Source organism: Lepisma saccharinum, chromosome 5 (genome assembly GCF_977018435.1).
Source record: "Lepisma saccharinum chromosome 5, izLepSacc3.1, whole genome shotgun sequence".
Taxonomy (NCBI): Eukaryota; Metazoa; Arthropoda; class Insecta; order Zygentoma; family Lepismatidae; genus Lepisma; species Lepisma saccharinum.
The window spans coordinates 19,651,940-19,678,745 of record NC_139233.1 but is presented as its reverse complement, the minus strand read 5'-3'; the positions used below and the strand labels follow the sequence as shown (position 1 = coordinate 19,678,745).

General features: G+C 36.3%; 1 protein-coding gene across 4 annotated transcripts; it reads left to right on the top strand.

Moving 5' to 3' along the window:
• Positions 1–63: 63 nt before the first annotated feature.
• LOC145987695 (DDB1- and CUL4-associated factor 11) lies at positions 64–26,806 on the top strand. Of its 4 annotated transcripts, none has more exons than XM_083122248.1 (11): positions 64–150; positions 5,804–5,912; positions 10,671–10,772; positions 11,752–11,911; positions 13,433–13,579; positions 16,654–16,835; positions 17,820–17,912; positions 18,432–18,678; positions 20,092–20,247; positions 21,468–21,574; positions 23,358–26,806. In XM_083122248.1, exons 2-11 carry the CDS (start codon positions 5,886–5,888, stop codon positions 23,529–23,531), a joined length of 1,395 nt encoding a protein of 464 aa, XP_082978374.1. In that variant the 5' UTR covers positions 64–150; positions 5,804–5,885; the 3' UTR covers positions 23,532–26,806. The 4 variants fall into 4 exon arrangements, with proteins under 4 accessions (XP_082978374.1, XP_082978375.1, XP_082978373.1 ...); XM_083122249.1 differs by having other exon boundaries at positions 97–341; positions 5,811–5,912; XM_083122247.1 differs by having other exon boundaries at positions 97–341.

Sequence of the window (26,806 nt, the reverse complement as noted above, 5' to 3'; positions counted from 1 at the left end):
CTACTGAGCCTACAACCCGCTCATTCTCGTTACTACGCAATTTCAACGCTTTTACACAGTCAGTTGTTTTCTGTTTTGGAATTCGGTCCATCTATCCGTCAATCCTAAAGATTATATAAGGAACAATATGTCTAGAATTTACATGTAGTTGTAAGTGCAGTTCTTGTGTGCTCAAGATTTTTTTGTATCAGAGTTATTTGTTGTCTAGTCGCTTTTTCTATAGCCTGCATGGGAACCTCTACTTCAAGAAGAATGGACGATAGTGATTCACGGTCACGATCAGAAGATGGATCAGATCAAGATTCGGACTTGGCTACCATTTTGCAGTACCTCATACGAAGGTCGGTGGTGGTTTGGATGGAAAAAATCGTTTCATAAGTTACCAAAATAAGATACTGGCGTTTCGTGGAAATGTTGTCTATAGATGCTAAATTATTAAGCATACATAATGATAGCAAGCTTTTAAAATGTTGTCGATAATTATGTTTGTAACCATACTACCAAATTGCGGACAGAACATAGAAAAAGGGAATTTTCAGAAGTCCCATATTGTTGTTTAACTTCATCTTGATTTGTTGAATCGAATATAGGTACATTGGAAAAGTTTTGAAGAATTATATTTATCATCGATTCATGCTAAAAGAAAAGAGTGAAGCTGGTGAGCTGTCAGTACATTCATCGTAAATACAGACTAGAATAAATATTACCATAATGAGTGGACCAAAACAAATATTCGAACCGACAAAAACCCTATAGGTATGGCATTTTTACAAGTACCATCTGTTATGTTACTATGCCACATTTTTACTTTTTCGCTTCCTTTTTAGAATTATAGCAAGTTCAAGTCGAACACAAGTTTGGCTCAGTCTAACACAAGTTTGGCTCAACAATGTTACCAATGGTTGAAATGAGATGTGGCAAGTTACTGTAGCTATTGACCATCTGTCACAATAGGTGAAAAATGAAATGTTTGTAATTTGTTATGCATAATTAAAGATTAGGAATTGAGCGAGTCTGAGTTGCGGATGTTACATTTCAATCTTTTTGAGGCTGTATTTTTTTAAAATGACGCATCGTAGATATGTTTTACTAATAAAATTCAATTCTGAAAGTTTGCCTTTCATTAGCTGAAATTTCTCTTCATGATAAAAATTAGTGCTTAGAGAAACTGAATCAAATATGTTGTAACTGACATTATCCAATGTGTGAACTCATTTGGAAGGTTTCTTTAAGAAGTGAAAAGCTTTGGTCCTTTTTTCGGTATATAACACTCTTCTAGGAAGTATGTGGAAACAGAAATATCAATTCTGATTCAAATAGATATATTGTAACAAAAGAAATATACAGTTTGGTCCAAAAAAAAAAATCCCCACGTGCAATATTTGTTTATTTCTTCATATATTTCAAGTCGGTTTCAATGTCATAGGAACGCCAATATTATTTATTTTAGAAACAAGTATTGATTAACTGGTGACTAGATACAAATGCCTATTACTGACATCCTTTCACACAATCGACGTGAATTGCATCATAAATACACAAGAATTGAATTGTATTTTATTACGTATATGTTTGATGGCAATGTTGTAGATGGGGTAACAGTTCAATCTCCGGGGAACGTATTTCTTAATTTTTACCGAAGAAACTACTTACGGAAAGGAGTTCATGTTGCCTTATGAAAGGTGGAGGTGGTGTTTTTTTCTATTGTGCAATATAATTTCCCGGGAAGTAATGTATCTTGAAAGGAAAATATCTTTCCGATGCAAAGTTGCTGTTGCTTGTAATTGCTTTCTATATGTGAACCGGATGCTGCGTAAGTGTGATGACATAACCTCCTGTCAGTGTTTCCAACCATGCCATTGTTTTTGCACGGAAGTAGGTATTTTTTGGTGAAGAAGGTTGAAAACACTGCATACCTGCTGATGACCAACAACGCAACTCAAGCTGTGTCTGTCATATTGTGTGTTACGGAAGCGAAAAAAGGAAGAACAAAAATTACTCGATATGTTGAAAATAGAAATTATTTTCGTGAGAAAAGCAAAATTCCATCTTAAAGAATCTTTCGCAATGCAGAATAGGTAAGTACGAATGTTAAAAATGACTGAATAAATGAGCTAGAGATGTTTCCCGGAGATCGAACTGGTAATGTAGATGGTTGTGCTTCTTGTTATTTCTGCTAAACAATTTTATTTCAACACCCAAGAGTAATTTTCTTGCATGTGTACATGCATCTGGACAAGTACCGACTCGACTAATTAGTGCATGAGAGTGGAAGTGAGGGCATGAAGGGAAAAATGCGGCTGCAGCTACCATCTGTTTGCATCAGCGCGCACTGCTTTCCTCTGCCCATTCGCTTTCTCCCCTTCACTACCACAAGGTCTTGCTTCACGGATCCCCAAGACAAAGTATAGGTAGTTCTCTATTAGTACACTTCAAAATTATTCGTTAAGTTAGGTTAGTTTTCATTCTCATGTGTTTTCAATAAAACCTTTGGGTGGGGATATTTTTTTAGACCAAACTGTAGTATTTTTTATAGTGTCACAGATGCGACAGTGAAAATATTTTAGCTCAACTTAGTATGTAATTTTCACAAAATATATGTTAAAACATTAATTTTATTTTGAAATTCTAATTCCACTCTTGTTTCCAATCCTTTTGATTTTTGGAGTAGAATAATGGTGTCTATTTGTTTATAGTGCATTCCTTTCTTGTCCACTTTATCAGTAATGAAGATTTTTCCACTTCTGTCATACTTTTTGAGGAAAGCCACTTGAAAATCATTATTCTCTTAACAAACACCTGTCTGGCAAACAGCAGCATATTTATGAGCTGCTTGAGCTAACTTCCCTTGTGTTTGTATTGTCACATATGAACCCAAAAAAATGATTTTGTAGGCCATTCTGAGGGAACCATTCACACTTTCTGAAGTAGAATTGGAGCTGTTAACACACTGTACAGACAATGAAGTTAGTAATAAGGTGTGTTTAATTGTATCTTCTGCAAATATGCTATGTAAAGAAACAAAGTGCCGGAGTACTAAGTAAGGTGAGTGTACCCCCTCGAGAATTATGTTGAATTTTTTTGTGGACAGATTTGATTTAAAGTAGTGAAAATCTCGTATCCATGTTTTTCTACCTTATCTTCAAAAATTTGCTTGTTTCTTCAATCTCCTTCTTCATGGAACTTGTAACAGATGAAAAGTAACATCCATGACACCTATTTTTCAGAAACTATCATTTTAATTAATGTTTAAATGTTGGGAAGGATGAGCTTATAAGAAATATGGGTACCCTTTAGAGAAAGTGAAATATTTTGCATGGTATATGAATATTTTTTTAGTTTATGAACGTTTTCAGTTGATTTTAGCTCGTGGAAATGTTATTGTGAAATGAAGTAAGTCTATTACCTTAGCGTGTTACTTTACCATGAAGAAGAACAGCCTGAAGGCTTCGTGCAAGTGAATCTAGCACTCAAAATGACAGTCCACAACAGCAACTATAATTTTATGTAGTTAGGTTAGGATTGTTAGCTTTGGTACCGGTAGTTATTATCGACGTGTTCTTTCGCTATTTAAGTGTGCATACAAAGGGTTTTAATAATAAAATGCGGCGAAAGAACTTCGAAATGGCATGTTTTTCCTTACGCTGGTCATACTTTGTGATCGAATATCTCCGTTATTTGTGTTTTCCGCATGCTGGAACTAATTTTATATTACACAAAATATCAAAATCTGTCGATTAATATAAATTTCAATGTAATTCTTGAGGAGATACGGTGGGTAAACTGCCCCCAAACCTGTCAACACATTCAATTCATTTTAAGATAATAAAAAGTAATTTCTTCACAGAAGACTTTTTCATGTTTGTCAGAGGTTATGAGATGAACAAAACTACATCATTTTACTAGTTATTAGTTTATATCTACTTGCAAGGATATTTAGAATACCCTGTGGGCTCGCCCAACACAAAATTTATATTTATAAATCTCTGAAACTGGAGCCATCTGCTTCTTTGAAAAGCCAGTCTGTCAATTTTTCACTTATAACTTACATCTATGACTTTTGCGGTGCTCATTTTTTATTCCTGGCATAACCACATTTCTCACCAGATATACAACTTCAGGTGTCAAGTTTTTTCCACATCTAGGATCTGGTTCGTCTAGAAGTCCCTTTTACTTCACAAGTTTCTGAGCTTAATGAACAGTATAGTCACATACACACCTGTATTTTTTCCGAGTCCATTCTAGTGAGGCAAGTATGGTTAGTAGCCGAGTTTGCTTTTTCCTTGAAATATGTCCCTTATAATATCTACAAGCTTGTCCATATCAGCAGCTTTCCCCTCAAGGTTCACTGATTTGTTTCTTTTTATTGGAATTCCAACTTCTAATACATTTTGAATTTTGCCGCGCACCTTTCTTTTAAAAAATTCTAACTTTTGTCTTCTATCGAAGTCTTTGTTTGTGTTCCCCAAGAGGTTGGAATTTTAATAGTGAAATATTTTTTTAACAGTTTTCTGATGAGATCACATTTATTTTTGAGAAATTTGAACACTTTTATGGTACAGACAAATAGTCTGCAAGTCTTCATTGGTTCCTGTTCTAAAATTTAAAAGTCTACTGTCTTCAGTAAGATCTGCAACATTTTCAGTTCCTTTCTTTGAAACGTAACTTGTGACACACTGTTGAAGGTATGTGAACAACACTTAACACAACAAACTAATAGGCAGAAACTAACATGCTTTTAACACCATTGTTAATCATTATTATACACAACAAGGAGTTCAACCAGCATAACTGAGCATTTCATTCGGGAAGAACTGATGCAGACTGACTCAGGAATGCGAGCTGATTCAAGCTGTGACATGTCAGGATGTGTGCAATCAGTCTAAGGCTATCATGAATGAATCATCCTAGAGCACTTGCAAACGTGGCAGTAAGTACTAAGCAGATGCTGATGATACAAAATGCCGCGGAGAATCGTAACAATAGTAATACCCAGGTAATACTTAGCTAGCTAGAAAGAAGGAAGCATTTCCAATTTTCGGTGTTGTGATTTTTAATTCAAGTAATTGTAAGACTATGCTTGAAATCAAATAATCACCAAAATTGTTATGCTCTAAAAATTTGCCTCAATGATCTGTTGAAGCTAGATTCTTAGATTATTTGAAAGTTATATTGTGAAAGAAATATAAAAATCTGGTAGCCAATTGTGGAAATTTCGGAAATAAGTTTGTCATGTTTCCAGAAGGAATGACAAATTGTAAATTTTATTGCTGGGTAAGTTAGATCATATAACCAAGTTCATATTAAAAATACTTGTGTTGGTGTTGCATTTTCATAAAGCATTTTTTTTCGCCAAAAAAAAAAATTAGTGAATAATATTTTTTTTACTTATTTGGCAGACAAAAATATGAATGCACTATGTTGTCATATATTTTTCTGAAATCCTTATTGTGTGGTTAACACTGTTGTGATATTTCAAGAAGATTGAATGATTTGTAAAGGAGGTAGAATATTTTTCGTAACACTGGAAGCTTTGGGAACAAAACTAAAGAGGAAATCACTGAAAGTTTGAGGGGCTATGAAAATGAAACCAAACAAGTTAGAGAAAACATATTTTATAGATCATGGGTATCATGATCTGGTTGAACTGAAATGGAATGACCCATACTCTTTTGGATTAGTTTTTTTTTTATGTATTATAACATTTTTCATTATGGTGTTAATAATTATTAATATTTTTATATGATAATACTTCTCGTGATTATATTTGCCTGGAGTACTATTGATGCTCATTTCTCATTAGTGGGCAGGTACACATAATATCTTCCGATCGGGATGACAGTGATGATGAATTTGTGGCTGCCGCAAGTCCCCCACGAGTTGACATGCAACCTAATACAGATATTTTGGATGTAAGTAAACATTTTATTTTTATTAACATACAAGTAAGTTTTGTTCATCTGTGTGCATTTCGAAATTTAAAATCTGTGTTCTAAATTTGAAGGCTGCGTAATATAAAACTTGTACCCCAGCAGCTCATGATAAATATTGTAAAGAAATTGTCTGTATAGTGAATGAGTTTACTTAACAATGCTGCATGAAATCATGCTCAGTGTATTGATATACAGAGCGATCCATTGAAGTGTATACCACCACGTTGGTGTTTGCACTATCGGCAAGCGAAGTACTCGCAGCTATTTGTCAACATCATAGAATACGTGGCGAGAGATTGAATTGAGGCTGGATATTCTCAGAGTCACAAATGGAGCTCACGTGGAGTTATACTGAGTTACAATGACTTGTAAGTAATACCAATAAAACGTTTTGAGTTTTGCTTCAAAATGCATGTTTTCTTTCTTCCCTATCTCTAACCATATTAAAACCACACACTTTTAAAAACCGTCAGTCCCATTCCAGACACCATGTATTTCGAGTCTGGACATGTGAAATGACAAAAGTGAACTCCGCATCTCAAATTAATTTTTTTAAATATACAGTTTAAGTAAATTGAATTAGAATTTTTGGATACATTGGAATCACACAGACCCTTTATGTTGTTAATATATTTTTGTGTGTATGTATATGTGTGGGTGGTGAGAGGTGGTAATATGTAAGGTTGAAATTTAGAAAACATTGCTTTTACCCTTGAATTTGTGGGACGTTCGCTTTGAAAACCGGGAATTATAGTTGAATTTTATCATAATGCTAGAGTAGCCACCCTGTATTAAGACACACACTAACGTTAGCTGGTGAGGGGGCAGCTAGAAAATGTTTTTTTACAGAGGTTCTGAAAGTTGGGATAAGGGCTATTGTTTTCTATTGTGTGGCCTGTTTATTAGTCTGGCGACTGTGAAGTGATAAGGTGCTTGTTATGTATTGTGTTTTTTCTAGTGTGTTATGGCTTAGCAAATGTTTTCTACTGCACAGTGTGTGTCAGTGTTTGGAAGTAACTAGTTACAAGTAACAATTACTTTTTTTGAGGAAATGTAACTGTAATTAGTTACTTTTGAAAGTAGGTAAATGTAACAAAGTTACTTTTTTATGATAGAAGTAATGTTTTAATAGTTACTTTTACGACACTTAAATTGCTATGTAAATTATTGGCGATTTAGTGAGCCGGAATTCAGTTTCTGTTGCGATACAAAAGTCCTTCCTTTGATACATTAATTCTTTCAAACAATGCAATAGAGGAAGAGGAAAAGAGAAAGCTGTTGCTCTAAATTTGTCTCCTGGCAGTCTGTAGGCTCCAGGTGCCAGAAATTTCAAGGTGGCAGGTTTATCGCATGTTTCATCTTTCATTTGGTAATCCTCAAATGCCCAAAGCGATATGCATACCTCGGACGAGGTGTGGATTTCCCAGAAGCGGGAAAATAAGCTTCTTGGAGGAGAATTCTTTCCTATTTCTGTCAATTTGCAATTGTCAGTGGTGTGCTGTAAAGTGTGTCTTGTTTCTGTAGTTTGTTCCTCTGTGGTGTAATTGTTTCTATGCCATTTCATTTAAATTTAATTTAATTTAAAAATGGAAGTAAAAATATTTCCAGTTAAAATTTGCCTATTTACGATTATTTGGCATTTCTGGAAATTTGAAAGAAGTCAAATATTTTGATAAGTATTATTCCATTTAAGATGTAATTGAGAACACAATTTCCTGAAATGACAGATGTGACCGATCTTTACTTTGGATGCAATGATAGTAATAATAATAAACACCATTATTATTGATACAACATTGAATTACAACACTCAAGTGGCAAATGAAGGAATCAGGAAGATGCTAGCCTTCATTCTCGCTAGTTTATGTAATTGTCTCAGAGAGAACTGATGGGGTAAGTTGTCATTTTCACCTTCATTGATAGCGTACAATTATAAGCTCTTACATTATAATTTTAATCATTTTCTGGGTCATAAGCACTTGAAATTGTACAAGAAATGTATTTCTCTCTTACACATCCTTTATGTTAAACAGATCTCTCATGTTAGATAGAATAAATTCTATATGAATTCGTAACTTTGTAAGTGGATAATGTTTTAAAGCTCATAGATAATCTTTGAACACAACTGAATTAAAACACGAGGCCAGTTGGAAGGTGGTATTTTTTGTTAGAAATATTTTTCGGTTTCAGCATACGTTCTCAAGTAGTATTAGCGAACAAAAATTGTAACTGATATACAGAAGAATCTATATTGAATTCATTCTCTTGGTCAGTTCCAAAACAAAAATGAATTATGACATTATGTACACAGCAGTGGCGGCGATTGGGTTCCAAAACTAGGAGTGGCAAGGTGCAAAAAAGGGGGGGGGGGCAAGGACAGTTTAATTTCCCTTGGTGCATAAGGTTAGCATGGTGCGAGGGGCAAAAGTAACAAAAATCGCCACCACTGGTGCACAGTAATGGGCCTTAAACATATTGTAATGTCTATTGCATATCGCATTGTATTCAATAGGTCCCGGACTAGTTTTCTGTTTGGGCTGTGGCCCAGTCACTGCAGCTGTTCTCATAGTAAAGTGGCCTCAAACTTTTTCTTGTCAGGATACAAAAATGAATAAGCAACTTTTATTCAATTATCAAAAAAATTGTTGTCCCATATTTTAAAAGAAATGTTTTGTACAAAGCATCTTTTGAAGTTAAGTAACTCTTGAAATGAAAATGTGGTTTGCCAGCCTTAAATTGTTGAGGTACGTCCCTGCATCCCTCTAGTGGATTCAAAGAGAACCGGTATGTTAGATTGTATAAAATCATGCGCTTTCTACAATTCCTAGAATTCCCCCAATGGACAATCCTTAAATACAACAACGATAATAAATATAAATGTATGAGCCACGGTAGCTCAGTCGTTGGTTGGTCTCAGTGGCGGAGTGGTTAGCACAGTGCGCTACAATGCCAGGGGTTTCGGGTTCGAATCCTGATTTGGACATGGTTGCTTGTGATTTTCCCAATCAGAATATAGATAATTTAGAAAATATTAACATGTAAAAAACTAAAAATTGAGGAAAAAGTTAGACTGGGGATACTACTGTTTAGGGGCATTATTAAAAAATAAGTCATTCTGACTACCATGCAAGTGACCAGAGTTTGATCTCCAGTGGGGGAGAACTGAGATTTTTTTCCACCTCTTTAAACGGCTGCGGAGCACAACCAGCGTCGTATAAAAAATGGGTCCTGGAGGAAACTATTGGGTGTAAATGCAGGCAGGTGCATGGTGCTGATCACATCAACCCAACCTTTGGCCGTGATCAAGAAAGTATGGGGCCCTAACTCTATACCCCACTATACACCTTCATGGTGTGGTGCAAAGCACAGGGGAGCAATTTTCTGTACTTCATAATAAATATAAATAAAAGAAGGCTTATATTATGTCCCAGTAATATATGTAAACACACGTGTCTTCACAAATTATGTTATTACAATTAATGATCGATTTGTGTAATTTTGTTGCAAGAAAATTTCCAGCAGAAAGTAACTGTAAAATTAACTTAGTTACTTTTGAAGCACAGGTAACTGTAACTGAATTACTTTTTAAAATGAGTAACTGTAACTCTACTTTTTTTTAAGCAAGTAACTGTAACTCGTTATTTTTTAAAAAGTAACTTTCCGAACACTGGTGTGTATTTACTTATGATTATATGTGTTAACTCAATCAGCACGTGAAATTGGAAGGCGATTTGAAACAAGATTCCCGGGTGTAAAAGTTCCATGCGATTTTTATCTGTGGGGGTAGATTAAAAAATGCTCTATCCAAGTCAAATCCACACACCCTTTAAGAACTGAAACGCAACATCTGCAAAGAAATTAACAACATTAATCAGCAGGAATTTCAGGGAGTTATGGGTAACTTCATGAAGATGTGTCGAAAATGTGTGGACAACAATAGTGGAAAGTTTCAGCACCTTTTTTCATAAAGTGGTAAGTAAAGATATCACTTTTTAAACTAGTTACAGAAACTTGCACACTTGATTCATGCACAGTCTACGGTGCTGACATATGACCACAAGCACCTTGCTTGCTGATAGCACAAACACAAGTAAGGTGGTCTACACTTCAATGGTTCGCTCTGTATTTGTATGCCATTTGCATTATTCAGTTGAGCAGTTGTGAGTGCATTAACAGGCAGCTCATAAATTGTGTTGTATTGCATAAATTTGTGAGTATATTATTGAAGACTCAAATGTTAAAGTATTGGTTTAATGAGTTTTGGTTTTGAATCCACTTTGTGCACAGGGAGGCTAATCGGGACAAGACCTACAATTTTAAGTGGGATCTGAACGACTTGTGTGTCTACCAGTTATTGAAAACAGGACGGACCCCTTGATTACAAGATATTGGTGTTACCTCAATGCCATGGGAGAGGCCCTTGTATTGCTTCACCTCAGCAGTGAAGTAAAATCAGTTTGTATAATGGTCAATGTTTGATAGATGAAATGCATTTGGCTTTTTGGCATTTTTTTTTCTGAAACTTGAGGTTTGAATTTTTAAATATGTATCCTGGAATTGGAATTTTTAGTTTTTTACCCTATTAATAATTTTGCAAGCCTTTTACAAATACAGGATAATGGAAGAATTAACTTGGTAATCCTGTGTGTCGCCTGTCCTGATATTTATTTAAATTTTATGTTGTAATGAAATATATTTTTGTAAATATTCTACTCTTGTTTTTTCTATTTATTTTAGAAAAGTGAAATAAGTTTAGCAACCAAACAGTCATGTGGAATGCTGCATTCACAGAAGTCTTCACGTCCGACAAGTGTTACAGATATGCTAAAGGCGAGGGAGGTATGCATGTGAAATGTTATATTCAAGTGTTCTTGATATAGTAAATTACTGTTATTTGTGACCATGTTTTTAAAATGTGCCTATTCTTTTTGCCTCTTTACTTAAACTAAATGTTATGGCACAACAGCACCGTGGGCCAGGCCTGCTAAGCAGTTTTTCATTGGCTTGATGCACAGTCAATGCATCAAATCCAATTGTCTTTGTCTTGTTTTCTGGCTTTTGAAACCAGAGCCGGTAACTTTTTTATTTTGAAGTAGCTCCCAGTAGTCCACTGGGAATTGAACCCAGGACTGTTCACACTGAAGGTGAGTATGCTAATCATTTTGGCTAAGTGAGAAATCTGTTTATCTACCTATATGGGTTAATTGTGACAATGATGAATGGTGAAGTGAAACATTGAATTTTTTTTATTTATCTTATAAATCAAATGTAATAATAATAACCCATAATGCAACAGTCTGTGAGGGCCAGGGCCTACCTACTGGAGGGAAGATCATCCAACCAGTTACGCGGTGACGTGTGGTCAGCCTCACGAATCTCCAGCCGTTGTTGTAGGTTTCCACGAGCTACGCTACTCATTCCTCACAATTGTGGGTGGTCACCGGACCCCGAAATCTCAGGACAAATGTTGTTAGCTTTCCCGAGGTGACTCGAACCTGCACGTGTCCCGTAGCCAGAGCCCAAACATGGCACCTTAGACCGCACGGCCATGGCATGGGACATAAATCAAATGTTGATCTGCAATAATGGAATACTCGTGAATTTAATGTGGAAATATATTTTTCGTACAGAGTGAAATTTTCAGTAGATTGCAACTTTTACCATTTTATGATTATTACTTTTTTTTAATGAAGGAATGTTAAGAATTGTCAACATACCTAATTTTAAATTTGCTTAAAGTTTTCATTTGGCCAACTGCATCTGGCTGTATATTATAGATTATTGCAAGTAATGAAGTTTTGTTGTATCTCTTTGACAGAGAGGTATTTGTGGCAGCAGTGGCTTTTCTAGAGGAGATTGTTGTAGGATTTATAATTACTACCTTCCAAATAAGATGAAGCGGGTAGCTTCATACCACAACAAAGCATTCTGTGGGACCTACTCCAAGGATGGGAATGTCTTCCTAAGTGCATGCCAAGGTAAAGTACTTAACCATTTTCTTTGCCTTTCTCTTGGCTGGTATTCTGTGTGCAGGCCATAATTGGCAATGGGGATGTTGGATGCCAGATAATAATTGAAAAAAAAAAAATAGAATCCCAGTCTCACTTTTAAAACTATAATTTCTTACTTATCTGTAATTAAATTGATCAGTAATTTTGTCTCTAGACTAGTTTTCACTCCTGTCTCTGTTCCTAAGGGCTGGGCTTTTCTTCACATTAATTTTATTTTGTAACCACTCTGGAGAACTTTTTCCATTCTATTTATTATTTTGTCAAAGATCTCCTTCATCCTCACTTAGGAGTGCATACAGATTTATAAAGGTACAATTCATAAAGGGTTATCATAAGAGAAACAGACACTTGCAACATTTTACAGAGACCATAATAGTCAAAATACTTACATGATTTTTTTAGTATATGTATTTAAGTTTGTATGGATAGCTTACAGATGTGTAAACCCTTTGTCACGAAACAGATATCCAATCCATTCATGCTCTCATGTAATACTCTCAACAGCTGTTGGGATACATTTTTCAGATTCTTTAGAGCCGACTCCATGGCTGAGTGGTTAGCACAGCATGCTACAACACCAGGGATCCTGTGGGCATGGGTGTTCTTTGTGAGTGCATCAATCTGCATCTTCATCAATTTCATTGTATCATCACTCATCTTCACGATTACCAAAGTGGTAAAAAGGTGAAGTAAAATAAATAAAAATCAACATTTAGATTGTTTACACTTAGAGGAAGGGGAGGAACGAAAATGCTTTTCTTTGACGTAACCCTACAAGACACTAAATCTAGGGATGGCCACAAAATTTGGATAACGGATATCTGGATTTCAAAATATCCATTTCAGATGCAATGGATAATGTGAATAATTTGGATATCTGGATAATCTGAATATGTGGAGAATTTGGATAACTGGATAATTCAGATATCCAGAAAGAACAGATTTGATAAAGTATTTGTGGAAAATATGTACAGTGAAATAAGAAAATGGTGAATAATAGAATATGTGGATAGCTTGTAAAATGAATAAACGATAAAACTGCCTGGATAATGCACAAATTCAGATACCTGGACATTTTGGATAATCTGAATATCCAGTTAATTTGGATAACCCGAATATCGCATATCTGGATAATTTGGATAGTATGTACAATTTGGATATCGAATAATCCAGATAGAAAATTATCTGATATCCAGATAAAATTTTATTCTGATTTGGTCATTAAATCCAGACTTTGTAGTAGTGTCCAGTGTGTCAGTGTTCTGGTCTGTAAAGCAGCCAATCCACCATCAAGTCAGATTTTTGTACAGGTAATTTTGAACCCCTCAGTACCAGTGACAGAACATGTAGAGGTAAATTCTCCCAGATGCTGTGTTCTCATGAAAAGGAAAAAGAATGGCCCCTACACTTTAATACAGCACAAAACAGGTTAACTTTCCCTCATACTTATTGCTCTCAGATGAAGAACATAATGTTTCTGTTTTACAGATAGAAATTTAAGGCTGTACAATACATCAGATGGGAAGTTTGAGCTGTTCAAGACCATACAGGCCAGGGATGTCGGATGGAGCATTTTGGATACAGCGTTCAGCCCAGATGGAAACTACTTAGTGTACTCAAGCTGGTCAGAATGTAGTATGTACTTCATATTATGTTGTTATTAGGAGATAAATATCTGTGATTTAGTTCACACCCTTCTTTAAATACGGTACTGCAGTTTAACATGTATAGGTCCAAATTTTTAAACCTAAAATTGGAGGCAAAAATTAGATGCCTTACATTAAAAATAAATTAATTTCCTTCTCAATTTTAAAACAATTTGTTCTTATTGGTCAGTACATATCTTGTAAAAACTAATGTTATAACCAATTGGGATGCATAACTATTACCAAGCAAATTGTCCATCACCATGCTTAATCTCTTTGCTTCACGCAATGAGAGCAAGAATTGAACGAAATGCTTAACGAGCTGCCGGCCACTTCTGCACCTGCAGACATAAGTACTGTATTAACAACACTTACTGTTGGTCACTTGATTCTGGTAGCCACGGTATCATTGATATTTATCATTTAATTACAAGATCCTGTTGTGCCATAAAGAACCTTGCCAAAGCTTAACTTCCCTTAATTTCACCATGAGGAATAATTCTATTTGTTAAAACACTAAAATCACACACTAACAGCACGATAAAAACACTTTGGAGTTAACAAATATGTTGCCGGCACGTGACATAAGAAGTTTTCTAGAATCATTCTATCTTGCCATCTTCAAACCTTTTATCATTTCCACATGCATCGAAAATCCATTAGCCTGAGTTTTACATATATGTTGCCATAAATACGGAGAAACTAGTACTCACTTTTATCCGCGAAGCTGTTTTTTCTTCTTTTTCGATTAATTTCAGTGGCCACTGCCACCATCCTCGTTGGAACTTGCTGCGCTGTTGCTTGGCGTGCGTCTTTTGTTCATAGTTCTCAGACTGCCGTTAGGTGCGCCGTGCATCTTGGTGCGTCATCTGCTATTTCCGGGCGATAACTGCTGCAGTAGTGGAATCCAAGTGTGGTGCGCTTGCCTGCTATCGATGTTTAGTTCGTGCGGGAAGTGCATTATGGCATGCGTTTCCTTGATTTTGGTGTCTATGAGCGTGTGGGCAGTGTGTTTGACTCGAACCTTTTGAATTTTATGGCTATTGTATTTGATATGTCTAGCAAGACCAGTAGTGGGTTGGGCTTTTTTCGCATCTGCTAGGTGCTGTTGGATTCTTTCATTGACAGATCTGATGGACCTGCCGATGTAATGAGCCTTGCATTCACACTCTGCATCATATACACCTGGGTTGTCAAGGGGAGAGAGGAAGTACCGTTTGTGCTTGTTCAGTTTATCAGTTATTTTGGAGTTGGGTTTGTGCGCTACTTTGATGCCAAATGGGAGAAGGGCTTTGGCTATGCGGTTGGAAGTGGTGGGATGGTAGGGGAAGGCAAACCATTTATATTGGTCGCTGGGGGTTGGTTGTGGCTGGGCTGTTTGTGGATGGGTTGACTGTGGTAGGTTAGGGTGTCTGACCTGTATTTCCGCCTTACTGCACCAAGTGGAAAGTTGTGATTCAGTGTAGCCATGTTTCAGGGCTATTTCTGTGATGGTGGCTATCTCCTCTCGTAGATCCTCTTCTTTGCCACAGTAGGAGAAGGCTCTTCAATAAAAGTTTAGCCACACATTGGCTTTTTGCTTAGGGGGATGGCTGGAGAGAGCATGTATGTACTGGTTGCCTGCATCCGGTTTTCTGTAGACGGTGGTTGTGAATTTGTTAAGTGCACGGCTGATGGTGATGTCCAGGAAGTTGATTTTACCAAGTTTTTCATGCTCTACGGTGAAGTTGAGCCTGGGGTGGATGCTATTTAGCTTGTTCACTAGGAGGGTTGAGTTCTTCTGCCTTACCAAGACGCACGGCGCCTAACAGCGCACCTAGCGGCAGCCAGAGAACTACGAACAAACGACGCACGCCAAGCAACAGCGCAGCAAGTTCCAACGAGGATGGTGGCAGTGGCCACTGAAATTAATCGAAAAAACAGCTTCGCGGATAAAAGTGAGTACTAGTTTCTCCGTATTTATATACTACCGCGTCTCTCTTTTCCCAATTATGAATATGTTGCCATATTTCTAAATACAGTACACTTGCGATTATCCGAGCTAATTGGGACCGAGATTACCTCGGATACGGAAAAACTCTGATAATACGGAGATAATGTTCTAATTGGTCGTAAATGACGAAACAACACTTAAAACTGTATAGTAATTATTTATTACTAGTACAACATAAATGAGAAGATTACTTTTTCCACTTAGAATAGACCTACACAGACTTAAACACCACCATAACAATCGGATAGACCGACAATGTAACAAACACGTGCAGTGCAGACGGTGACTTGACTCCATAAACAAACAAGGGTGGTTGCGTTATGAAGCGCGATGTTTTCCAACCACCCCCTCGGTTAACCCTGAACCTCTGTTATTCGGGACTCGGTTAATTGCGAGTCTACTGTACTTAGGTTTCTCCTTTTACTCTTGAGCTTTTGAAGCACACTGTCTCGAGGGGGAGAAAAGCAACTTACGTGGACATACAACATAAATGCACTATGTGAGCTGCATCTTATAGAAATATACAGCACAAGTCATATTTATGTATAGTGGAACCAGTTAATCAGCACTGTACCCCTTGTCAAGTGCAGTACTCTTTCACCAATGTTGTAGAAACTTGTACAAATTAGTTTTGAAGATATACAGTCCATCACAAAAATATAGCACCACTCTTAGAAATTGCACGTTTAGCGTGATTTAATATAAATCATAATTTTTGTGTACCCTGTATGCGACCATGCACAAAAGAAATTGTTTTCTATATCATCCAGCTGCCGGAAGATCACATAATTCATAGGGGAGTGATGCTATTTTTTTGTGACAGACTGTAGTATATTAAAAGCATATTAGTTTTGCACCACCCTATACTTGTGTGGTTCTAAATTGTGATGAGTGAAATGATAGGATAATGCTGTAGGCAAATGTTGCTAAGCAAGGAAGAGGGATGCTGTCCCTAACCTTCATCATCAGGTACTGTTCAGACTCATCTATCCATTATACCAGTTGTTTAGTGTGCATACTTTGGAAACAACTAGTAGAGTATGAGTACAATGAAACCATTTTGTTTGCAGTACATCTATGCAGTATATACGGTGACTCAGAAAACCAGGAAGCCTTACCATTGTGTCCTGATGATAGGCGCTTCTGTATATTCTCGTTGGTTTTCTCCATTGACGGCAGAGAAATCCTAGGAGGAGCAAATGACGGTCTTCTCTATGTTTACGACAGAGAGTGTCAGCAACGATGTCTAAAGGTATTTATGTTATTACGTAAACAATTAAAATAAATATTGTCCCTCTGTATAATCGTAACTGTTCTCAACGAATATGCAGGGTGGCGGGGATGACCTTCTGGTAAGGCACATATTGTGTGATGGGTGCCTGTGTCCTTGTATGCCCATAATATAAAATTCAATCAACAACACAAATAGTTACTGGTTACATGAACCTATACAACTATTGTGAATATCTATACAACAGAGAAAGCAAACTGCATGAAGATTGACGTACATAGTCTAGAAATAATTTGAGCATATATATTTTTGTAGATTTTAGAGTATCATGGCAGTTTTTCGAAAGGAAAGGTAAAGTTCCCCATGTATTTAGCACCGAGTAATGAAAGCACATCTAGGGAAGGGGCGAGTCATGAAAGCACATCTAGGGGAGCGGGGCTCCACACGTTCTTGATCTTGGCCAGTGTGGAGTTGGAGGTGAAGTGATCAGCACCACACTGGCCACCTTTACTCCCCAGGGTTGCTCCAGGTACCCATTGATTTGAGGCTGGGTGAGCCCTGGAGCCGCTTTATGAAGCGACGAGATCTAATAAATTCCAACCTTAGATCACCCACCCCAGGATTCAAACGTGGGTTTCCCACATGGCAGACATCCTACCAACTAGAACACCACAGCTTTCAAAAATGGCTTTGCTGGCATCGGACAAAGGTCCAGCCAAGCCTTAATTCGATACCGTGAAACCTCGACTTTACGCTTTTCAGGGAACCAAGCTGAAAAACTTAAGTGATGAATTGACCATCAATTTTAGATGATGTTGAGCCATCAAGATTGAATGTATAATGTGGGAAAATGTAAAATTCGGGGTCCACTGTAATTATTTTTTAATTTATTTGTCAAAGTCACATGTCGTAGCCCTATTCATGATCAGTGCTCTCGGTGTGTTAAAATTAATTCCCATATTATTATTATTATTATTATTATTATTATTATTATTATTTTTGCAGATTGAGGGACATGCGGATGATGTAAATACTGTAGCTTTCGCGGATGAAACATCACAGATCTTGTACAGTGGAGGAGATGATGGTCTATGCAAAGTAAGTACAGTGTTTTGGTTAAATATGTTTTCTACACATAATGAGCATGTGTGTAATTTGTTTTGTTTTCAGAGTTTTCCATCTTATCCCCTAATATGTTCATTTTTAAAAAATGAAATATGCTTCTAATTAAACAACTTTTTCTGATTGTCTCTGATACGAAATTTTTACCTGTACAAATATCGTTCCAATTTACCTACCTTGATAGCTGATATAAAATAGCACGTTTCTTAGGAGTATCATTAATGGTTCATTAACCACCTTAATTTATATAACCAGGTGACTGTAACAGGTTTTGCCTTTGAAAACACACTGCATATTCAGATATAAAACCAGGGCATATGAATTCTGTGTTTGTAGTCATAAAAAATACTAAAGGATAGCAGACTTTTAATTAAATTACAAGGTGCATTTATATCGGATTGGTAAATGTATTGGCAATTTTATCGATATACCAATATGCCTGTATAAGCTGATATGGAATTGGAAATTATTAATTTTCTTGTTCTTTCTGTTCAGGTATGGGACAGGAGAACATTAAGCGAGTCAAATCCTAAACCTGTTGGAGTTTTAGCAGGCCATATGGATGGACTTACGTACATTGACCCTCGTGGCGATGGTCGGCATCTTCTAACTAACTGCAAAGATCAGTGTATAAAGCTCTGGGACATGAGAGTTTTTTCTTCCTACGATGGACAGGAAAACACCAGGAAAGCAGTAGGAGATCAGAATTGGGACTATCGGTGGCAGAGGGTTCCCAAGAAATGTAAGACATCGTGCATGATTGTGTGTATGTACACTGTGACTTTTTGGTGTGAATATAGAAATTGAGATGTACCTATTTCCAAGGTTTTCTTTTCATGTATTTTTTGTTTGTTGTCGCTTTTGGCTAATCATGATAATTGAAATGGATAATGGTCTGATTAAATTGAAGTGATGAAATGATGTTCATGTTCAGACCAGGACTTGAACATAGAACTTTGGTGGCGAGACTGTAAGTAGACCACTTAAAGTGGTCAGCCATTGGTGGTTGGATTTTGACCAATATAATCAAAAGCTAAATAATCGTAATCAATGATTAAAAGTGGTTCTTCCTTCGTTATATCAATACTGGAACCAATGGCCATCTAAGGTACAAGGCCCAAGTGGTGGTTAAAAGAGGGCATTTTGAGGAGAACTGTATTGTGTGTGCAGTGGAACTTTGAGGATCTATCAAATATAAACTTGTGTCACATAGTCTAGCCATCACTGGGAACGTGTATGCTGAGCAAGTGCAGTGAGTGTACATTGTTCTGTGTTGATTTGAATGTTAAGTTTATTACATAACTAGCTAATTACCCGGCGTTGCCCAGGTATTTCTTTATCCCAATCTTTTATTAGACAGGAAAGTAATGAATTCTAACTATAGTGTAAAATGTAACTAATTTTAAATGTCATCGTGAATGTCACCAATTAGCTTTAGCTTAACTATAGATTCGACACTAATCTAGGTCATTTGTGGCATTTTATTTTTCACCCCCTCTCACCCTCCATGCCAATAGGTGATGAACTTGAAGTTTAACCACATTGGGAGTGTCACGAAAACTATGGATTCCATTCGCAACAACCTGAATGTTAGACAACCCAAGAAACACTCGTTGTGCAGGATTGCGGGTCACTGATGTCTGTTTGTGCGGAATTTAATATCGGTCGTTCGAGATTATTTTTACATGTCCATCTCTTCCCACCAAACCCCTTACCCCAAAAATATTATTTCCAGATTGCAAGTGATACACTTGTACCAAGTTTGGTTGAAATTGGTCCAGGCGTTCGAGAGTTATGCTGGAACAAACGTATACATACACACCCACACACACACATCCATTTATATATATATAGATAGATTAATGCAAAAAGCTTACTAATTTGTTGGGACCCTCCCCTTATATACAACCATATCCTGAATGTTTTCTTCAGCAGATATTTTGGTGTAAATGACCCACATACATTTCAGTAGATTACAAGCTTCTCTCTTCAGACATTTATTTGTAAATTAAAATATGATGGTAGTGTAAGAGCTGTTATATTGCAATTGCTATTTACAAGTTCTAATTTTTTCCAGTGTTTATCATGATTATGAAAATTTAGACACACCAGTTACCTCTTTTAATGATGGATAATATAGTTTTATTCCCTACAGTGAGTAATCCAAAGAATCAACTAGATGGTGATACTTCTATCATGACATACAGAGGCCATTCTGTCCTGCAGACTTTAATAAGATGTCACTTCTCTCCGGAATTTACCACTGGTCAGAGGTACATATACACTGGCTGTGCAGCAGGGCGAGTTGTAAGTAAGTATCATGGAAAGCAGATGCTGGTGTGTGCTTTAATGTGCATTGATGTACTTGTGGTGTCAGCCTGCAAAACACGTAATATATAAACACAGCACTAAAGAATGCCTTATAATATAGGGCATACAGGTACATGAAAAGTGTAGCAATGTAAAGTAATTCAGAATACTTGTGTTAAAAATATAATTATTCAATTTGTGACATTTCTCCTGGCTTAAGTCACACTTACCACACCGTTTACTCCTTTTGCAAAGAGTAAAACTAGTAACAAAAATTGATGTAGCTCCAAGTATTAGTATAAAGGTGGCTCAGTCGGTAACGCATCTCACTACCATGCTAAAGGTCCCGGGTTCGATCCCCGGCTGGTTCAAATCCGGGAACTTTTCTAACGTTGGAAGCTGCCCCGGCACCCACCCAGCATCAAATGACATGGGTACCTGGGGGAAACCATGGGGGGTAAAGGTGGCCAGGGGCATGATGCTGATCACATCACCCCCACTCACAACCGGATCAAGAAAGTGTGGGGCGTTACCCCCACACCCCCTATACGCCTTCATGGTGTGGTGGTAAGCACAGGGGAGCACTTTACCTTACCTTTATTTGAATTATCAGATGTGTAAAATTATTGTTATTTTTACTCTTGCATTATATGCTTTATTGGCCAATAACAATAGAGTAACTATTAATCTCTCCTATTCCTTGAAATGGTAATCATTTGAACAGAAAATCCATTTTTGTCATGGGAATATTGGTTTGAAGTTAGTGATATTGCTCATTGCTGTTGAAAGTGGCACTTTCCGATACCATTGCCATATTGCATGGTCTGTATTTTTGTGGTGCTGTTTTTGTTGTCCAAACAATTTCAAAGAACCTGTACATTAACACAAAAACGAAGCAGAGGTTCTTTGAAATTAATTTATTGAATGACTCCAAAAAGATCAATGTGAAAATATAGAACTTTACCATGCAACACTTCCATTCTGTTTACTGCACCATGCCATAATGACCATTGACATAGGCTGAGCTGTACTTTTAAAATACTTCAGAGACATCTTGTTTGAAAGTGTTTGTTGCTTCAGTTCCAACCCCTGTCCCTATTTTTTTGTGTGTTAGTGTAGAAATATTGTTACATCGTGTAGCTAAATTTATAGAATTTTGTTTACCAGACCACATTATGTTAAGGGATTAATTAAAATAGTGTACATTATTTTTTCTTTCAGTATATGATGTTCTTACGGGGAAAATAGAAAGTATATTGCATGGACATCGAGCCTGTGTCAGAGATGTTGCTTGGCATCCATATCGGCAAGAAATAATCAGTACCTCTGTAAGTATTTTGTTTTTCTACTCTTAATACTACATTTTCAGTATTGACTATGCATTGAATCTAATACATGCATGCTCAAAGCATCATAATGATTTATGCATGCGAGTACCTACAAATCTGTACACAAATTTTAACATAAACTAACAATAGCATTGATAGTTATACAATCCAATTGGTGAATGAAAATAGCCATTTACAGTTACTCTTTGTCTAACAATGTAATAATTATTGATGAAAAGATGTACACAAATACCGTAAATAGCACATGATTCAAAAGGTTGTGTGCATGGTTGGAAGGAGTACATAGAGAGGTTGAGTATTGCAATTTGACAATAGGAATCCATGGGCTATAACTTGACAAGTTTAAAAACAAGACTCTGCAAATAGCTGTTGCGCAGCTCGCTACATATTTCCCCACTCCATTCTCCGCGGTGACGTTGGTTCGCAGTGTTGCAACCTCGAGGGAGCGGAATGGTCTGAGGATTTTCAACGAAATTTGTATTCGATTTTTTCTGGGCTGTTTTCTACCTGTCGGAATACAGAAATTCAGCTCACCTTTTCGCCAACGACTCTTTTCCTTTTTTTAAAACTTGGCCTCCCCGATGGCGCAGTGGTAGCGTCGTCGCCTTGTAAGCAAGGGGTCCCAGGTTTGATACCCGGTGGAGACACATAGTGGTTCGGATCCCACTTTAAACTGTAGGTCCAGTCCCGATTAGCCTTACTGTGCATAAAGTGGACTTAAAACAACAAATCAATCCAATCAAATTCTTTTAAAACTTGAGAAATCAATCCAATCAAATTCTTTTAAAACTTGAGAAACCATCCATTTAGATACACCCATGGCAGCGATTGTGGACTCGACAACATTATATTTAAGTAACTCCTGATTTCGCAAATATGTTGTAACATTGTAAACAATTTCTCTGGCCTGTCCTCTAAGGGGCTTTCCAGAGCAGATTGTGGATTTCTTTGGACCCGGCATGATTTGATTTTTGCATTTCAAAAATATACAGCCAAGAGTAAAGAGCAAGAACAAATGAATGCTTTAAAAAAGAACACAGGCAAGCGTGTTATCAAATTGCCTTCTCCTAGTGATTGTTGTATGATAAACAAAAGAACCCCCACCCCACTCGGCTTTAAAAAAAAACAGGCCACTGCTCGATGTCGCACTCAGAAAATGAAGCCATGAAGGTCAGGAGTCACAATTTTATTTCGCTTTTCTGCCACTTCTGGCTAATAATGAGGATGACGAGAGATGATGAAATTGATGAAGGGTGCAGAGAATACCCATGCCTCATGGCCTCTGGCATCATAGCATGTTGTGCTAGCCACTCCGCCACAGAGATCGGCAAGCGTCTGTTGGTGTCCTCATGCACATTGCACTGTATCATGAAGGCATGTATAGGGGATGTGGAGATAGGGCCCCACACATTCTTGATCTCGGCCATTAAATGAGGTGACCTGATTGGCATCATGCTCTGGCTGCCTTCCCTCCCCAGGTACCCATGCCTTTGAGGCTGGGTGAGTCCCAGAGCTGCTCTATGCAGGGACAAGGCTGGAACAATTCCATCCTTAGATCACCCACCCCAGGAATCAAACCCAGGTCTTCTGCATGATAGTAAGATGCCCTACTGGCTAGCCCACCACTGCTAGCAGTGCAAATGTACTATAGGAATATTGTCCCTGTTTCATTATTCATAGTCATTATCCCAGGTAACCATGAGAATGGTTAATAAAAATAATGCTAATAAAATATAATCAAAAGATAATTTCTTTTTTACAGTGGGATGGAACTCTAGGAAGATGGAGCTATGCTGGAAGACAGATACTGGATTCTGAAGATGAGGAGGCAGAAGAGGCAGATGGGCAGGCGGAACGACCTCAGACATTGCGGCGCAGTCAGCGAATAGCCCAGCTGCGCGAGAAGCAAGAGAAATTACAGAAGCAGGGCTGTTGACAAAAATTTTGTTTTCGGAAATCCTGATGGGACGTGATCAACCGAAGATAACTGGGAACTTATATCTAGTGTTGTAATTTATGATGTGATTTTTTTTTGTTGGTCATTTCAAAGCTTGTCAGTTTTTTTAGTGAAGTATATGGCATAAATGTTAAAAGTGAGATCGCCATGCGCTAAAGTTACAGTTATTTTTTTTTCTGTTTTTTGAAGATGGTGATAAAAGTAATCAAGTTTGTTGTTCACTATAGATCTCAAAATTAATTTTTGCTCGAGAGTTTTAAGTTCTTTTTCTCATATTAATTCTAGTAACACTTTTTTCATTGTAAGAAAAAGCCATCACATTACTAAAATGTTGCAACTTTAGTATAATTGATATAATTTTATTCAATGCTAGTAGCATATTTTCTATATTTTATTTTTTATAAGTTTCCCAAATGCTGGTGTTCTACATGAAAGCTGAATAGGTGACTTTTACATTTTTCAGTTCTATGAGGTACTTGCTCTCGCAAAGGGATACAGCTGTGATAATAAACAGTTGTACAGTGTTTACACTGATAATTTGCATCCTACTTGCAACTAGTGTTGGATGCAAAATTTTACTTCAGGTCCATTTTTTTAATAATGGGAAAGGAATCATATAGATACAATATTGAGTATTCTAAAAAGAAAAAGTGTTGGTACACTCGGTATCTTTACAGACAAAATATCTTGATCGAATTGATTGTCATGAAGTCCACAATATTAATATCCAGGGTTTTGAAAAAACAAAAGAAGTGATCACACCCATTGCTGTACATATGTCTATCTTGTGTGTCAAGGTTCATCTTTTCTTTGCAATGTTTACTTTTTCTTGTAAGATGTATATTTTTTCTGTCAAAAATGCTTCTTGTGATACATACTATACAAAGTTGTTCATCTTGAGCAGTTTTCATATGGATATCATAATTGTGATAATAGGAAGAAGTGAATGGCATTGGTAATAGCAGTTAGTTCCTGTAACTAACTCATAATTAATGTGTATATACTATTATTTACCTTGCTAATTAGGTTAATTTGGTTGTGAGAGTAATTTGTCATGCTTACACAAATCTGCATGTAAATTTAAAAAATATATATTTTCTTTTTTATTAGTGTGTGTTATGTGTTGAGTTTTAATTCACACATACTATATCTTCCCTGAAACATTTGGGACATACACCGTTGAGATTTTACAATGATTAGACTTGCAACTGCTCAATAGACAGTATGAAAAAATCTTTATATATCACTGCTGTTTTCCATCTTCAAAAGGGGGTATATTGAAAGAATTGCATGTGAACCAAATTGAAACTGATAACTAGTGATACTTTTACCAGTGTTTATTCCTGATAATTTTGGTAAAATTCCCAAAGAATAAAGTTGTTTATTACAGAGAGAACTTAGTACTCAGGTTTCCACGAAGCTGTTTTTAGTTTATTCTATTAATTTTGATCCTCATTGTAACTTGATACGTAAATCAACAATAGAACAAACTGAAAACAGCTTCACGGAAGCTGTGAGTACTATGTTTCTCTGTAATTATTTACTACCGCGTCTCTCATTCCCCAAAATATAAAGTTGTTTTTCAAATACATATATGGTAAAATTTGTATTTTACATTTTCCCACTTTATACATTTAAACTTACACTGTCCACCATTGTAAAATGGTTATTCAGAGTTTTCAAAAGGCACGCAACCCCAACATCCATCGATAATGACTTGAAAGCTGTAAGTGATATGTACACTGCATTTTACGCATCTTCAAGCCTTGTCCTTCAAAATATTTTTTAAATAAATTACGTTGTCAATTTATTCTATACAAGAAATTAATTTGAGGCAAGTTGGAGGGAATTTTTATTGGTTATGTGCAATGTCTGATGGTATTAGCATAGCAGTGATTTAGGATGAGTGTGGCATTTTAGTGGCATATTTAATTTAATTCAAGTTATTAATGAAAGTTAGCATTGCACAACTTTTGAAACACACTGTACTTTTATTACTTCACTAATGTTGACAATACACTTTACTATTCACAATTAATTTATTTTAAAAGCATTCCTTTGCAAAAGGCGGTGGCAGACTGAGAAATATAATTAAATTATGAAAGAAATAGCCAATTATAATTGTTAAAAAGTTTATTTATTTTTATTGTTGCAGAATGAAAATATTAACATTATTATTTGTGTAACATGCATGATTATCTCGAACACTCTCGTGTATGTGTATAGCTCGTAGACACATTGGAAAAAAGAGTTTTAACTGGTTGACATACTTTGTATACAGTTTTCATGTTTTACCCCTCAACAACATTAAATTCATGCAAAAGGGTGAGTTGAGAGTTTAGTTTCTTTGTTATCATATTGAAAGTTTGATATACAATGTATCACAAGAAGTATGATTTTTAAAAATGCATAGATGATTGTGATAGAGTTAATGGCTCCAAGGTGTAATCTATGGTACTATTTCTCTTGTAAAATTGAAAAAGAGGGGGGTCATTCCAAAAAAAAAAATGTAATATAATTGTACATACTGTAAATTTTATACATATGTATATGTTTATTTAGAGTTGCCCAAGAGGAAAAAAAAAACTAGGCTAATGGGTGAATTATATGTATAAGTAATTTTTGAATCCCAAACAAAGAAGACTGTTTTTTCTTGTTTTTTGTGAGGTTTTGTAGCATGTAGTTTTTTGTTAAAAAAAATAGGTCCTCTTATTACATAAAAGTCAGTTGAGTCATGACAAAATATGGTTGTAGTACTGGTTTGGTTAGGAAGTTGCAGAAGGTGGGCACCGGATACTACAAGCTGCTAGTTATTTCAGTGAAGGAATATATAGGATGAATGCTCATACAGTGTACTTTTTTGTGATAATTTTTGTAGCATCAATGAAATTATGTATCATGACAATTAAACAGAATTTGTTCTTATGTTTTTGCAACGTTTATTAAAGAAAATTCTGCTCTTTATGCTACATATATTACTGAACATGCAGGAGAAAAATGTCAAGAAGTTTATGCAGGTATGGTTGTAATTAATTTGTACCCTATTGAGGAAATAATAGGTTGATTTTTGGATGCAAGAGTGCCCATCGATCAGTAATCACATCCAAGTAGCTTGATTGGTTTTCCAAAGTGAACTGTCCTATGTTATTCATATTGTATCTTGGGGCTATCTAATATTCGATGCCATAGAAAATGCTGAGCTAAATATTTTTATATGACAGTGTAGAGGCAAATTTAAATAAAACATTAAAAAC

Bases quoted from the DNA above. Each gene is read 5' to 3' on its own strand.
- LOC145987695 (XM_083122247.1), top strand. From the start codon at position 229: ATGGGAACCTCTACTTCAAGAAGAATGGACGATAGTGATTCACGGTCA. The intron at 342-5,803 runs GTCGGTGGTGGT...ATTTCTCATTAG, and splicing joins TTGCAGTACCTCATACGAAG to TGGGCAGGTACACATAATAT. The intron at 11,912-13,432 runs GTAAAGTACTTA...TCTGTTTTACAG, and splicing joins CTTCCTAAGTGCATGCCAAG to ATAGAAATTTAAGGCTGTAC.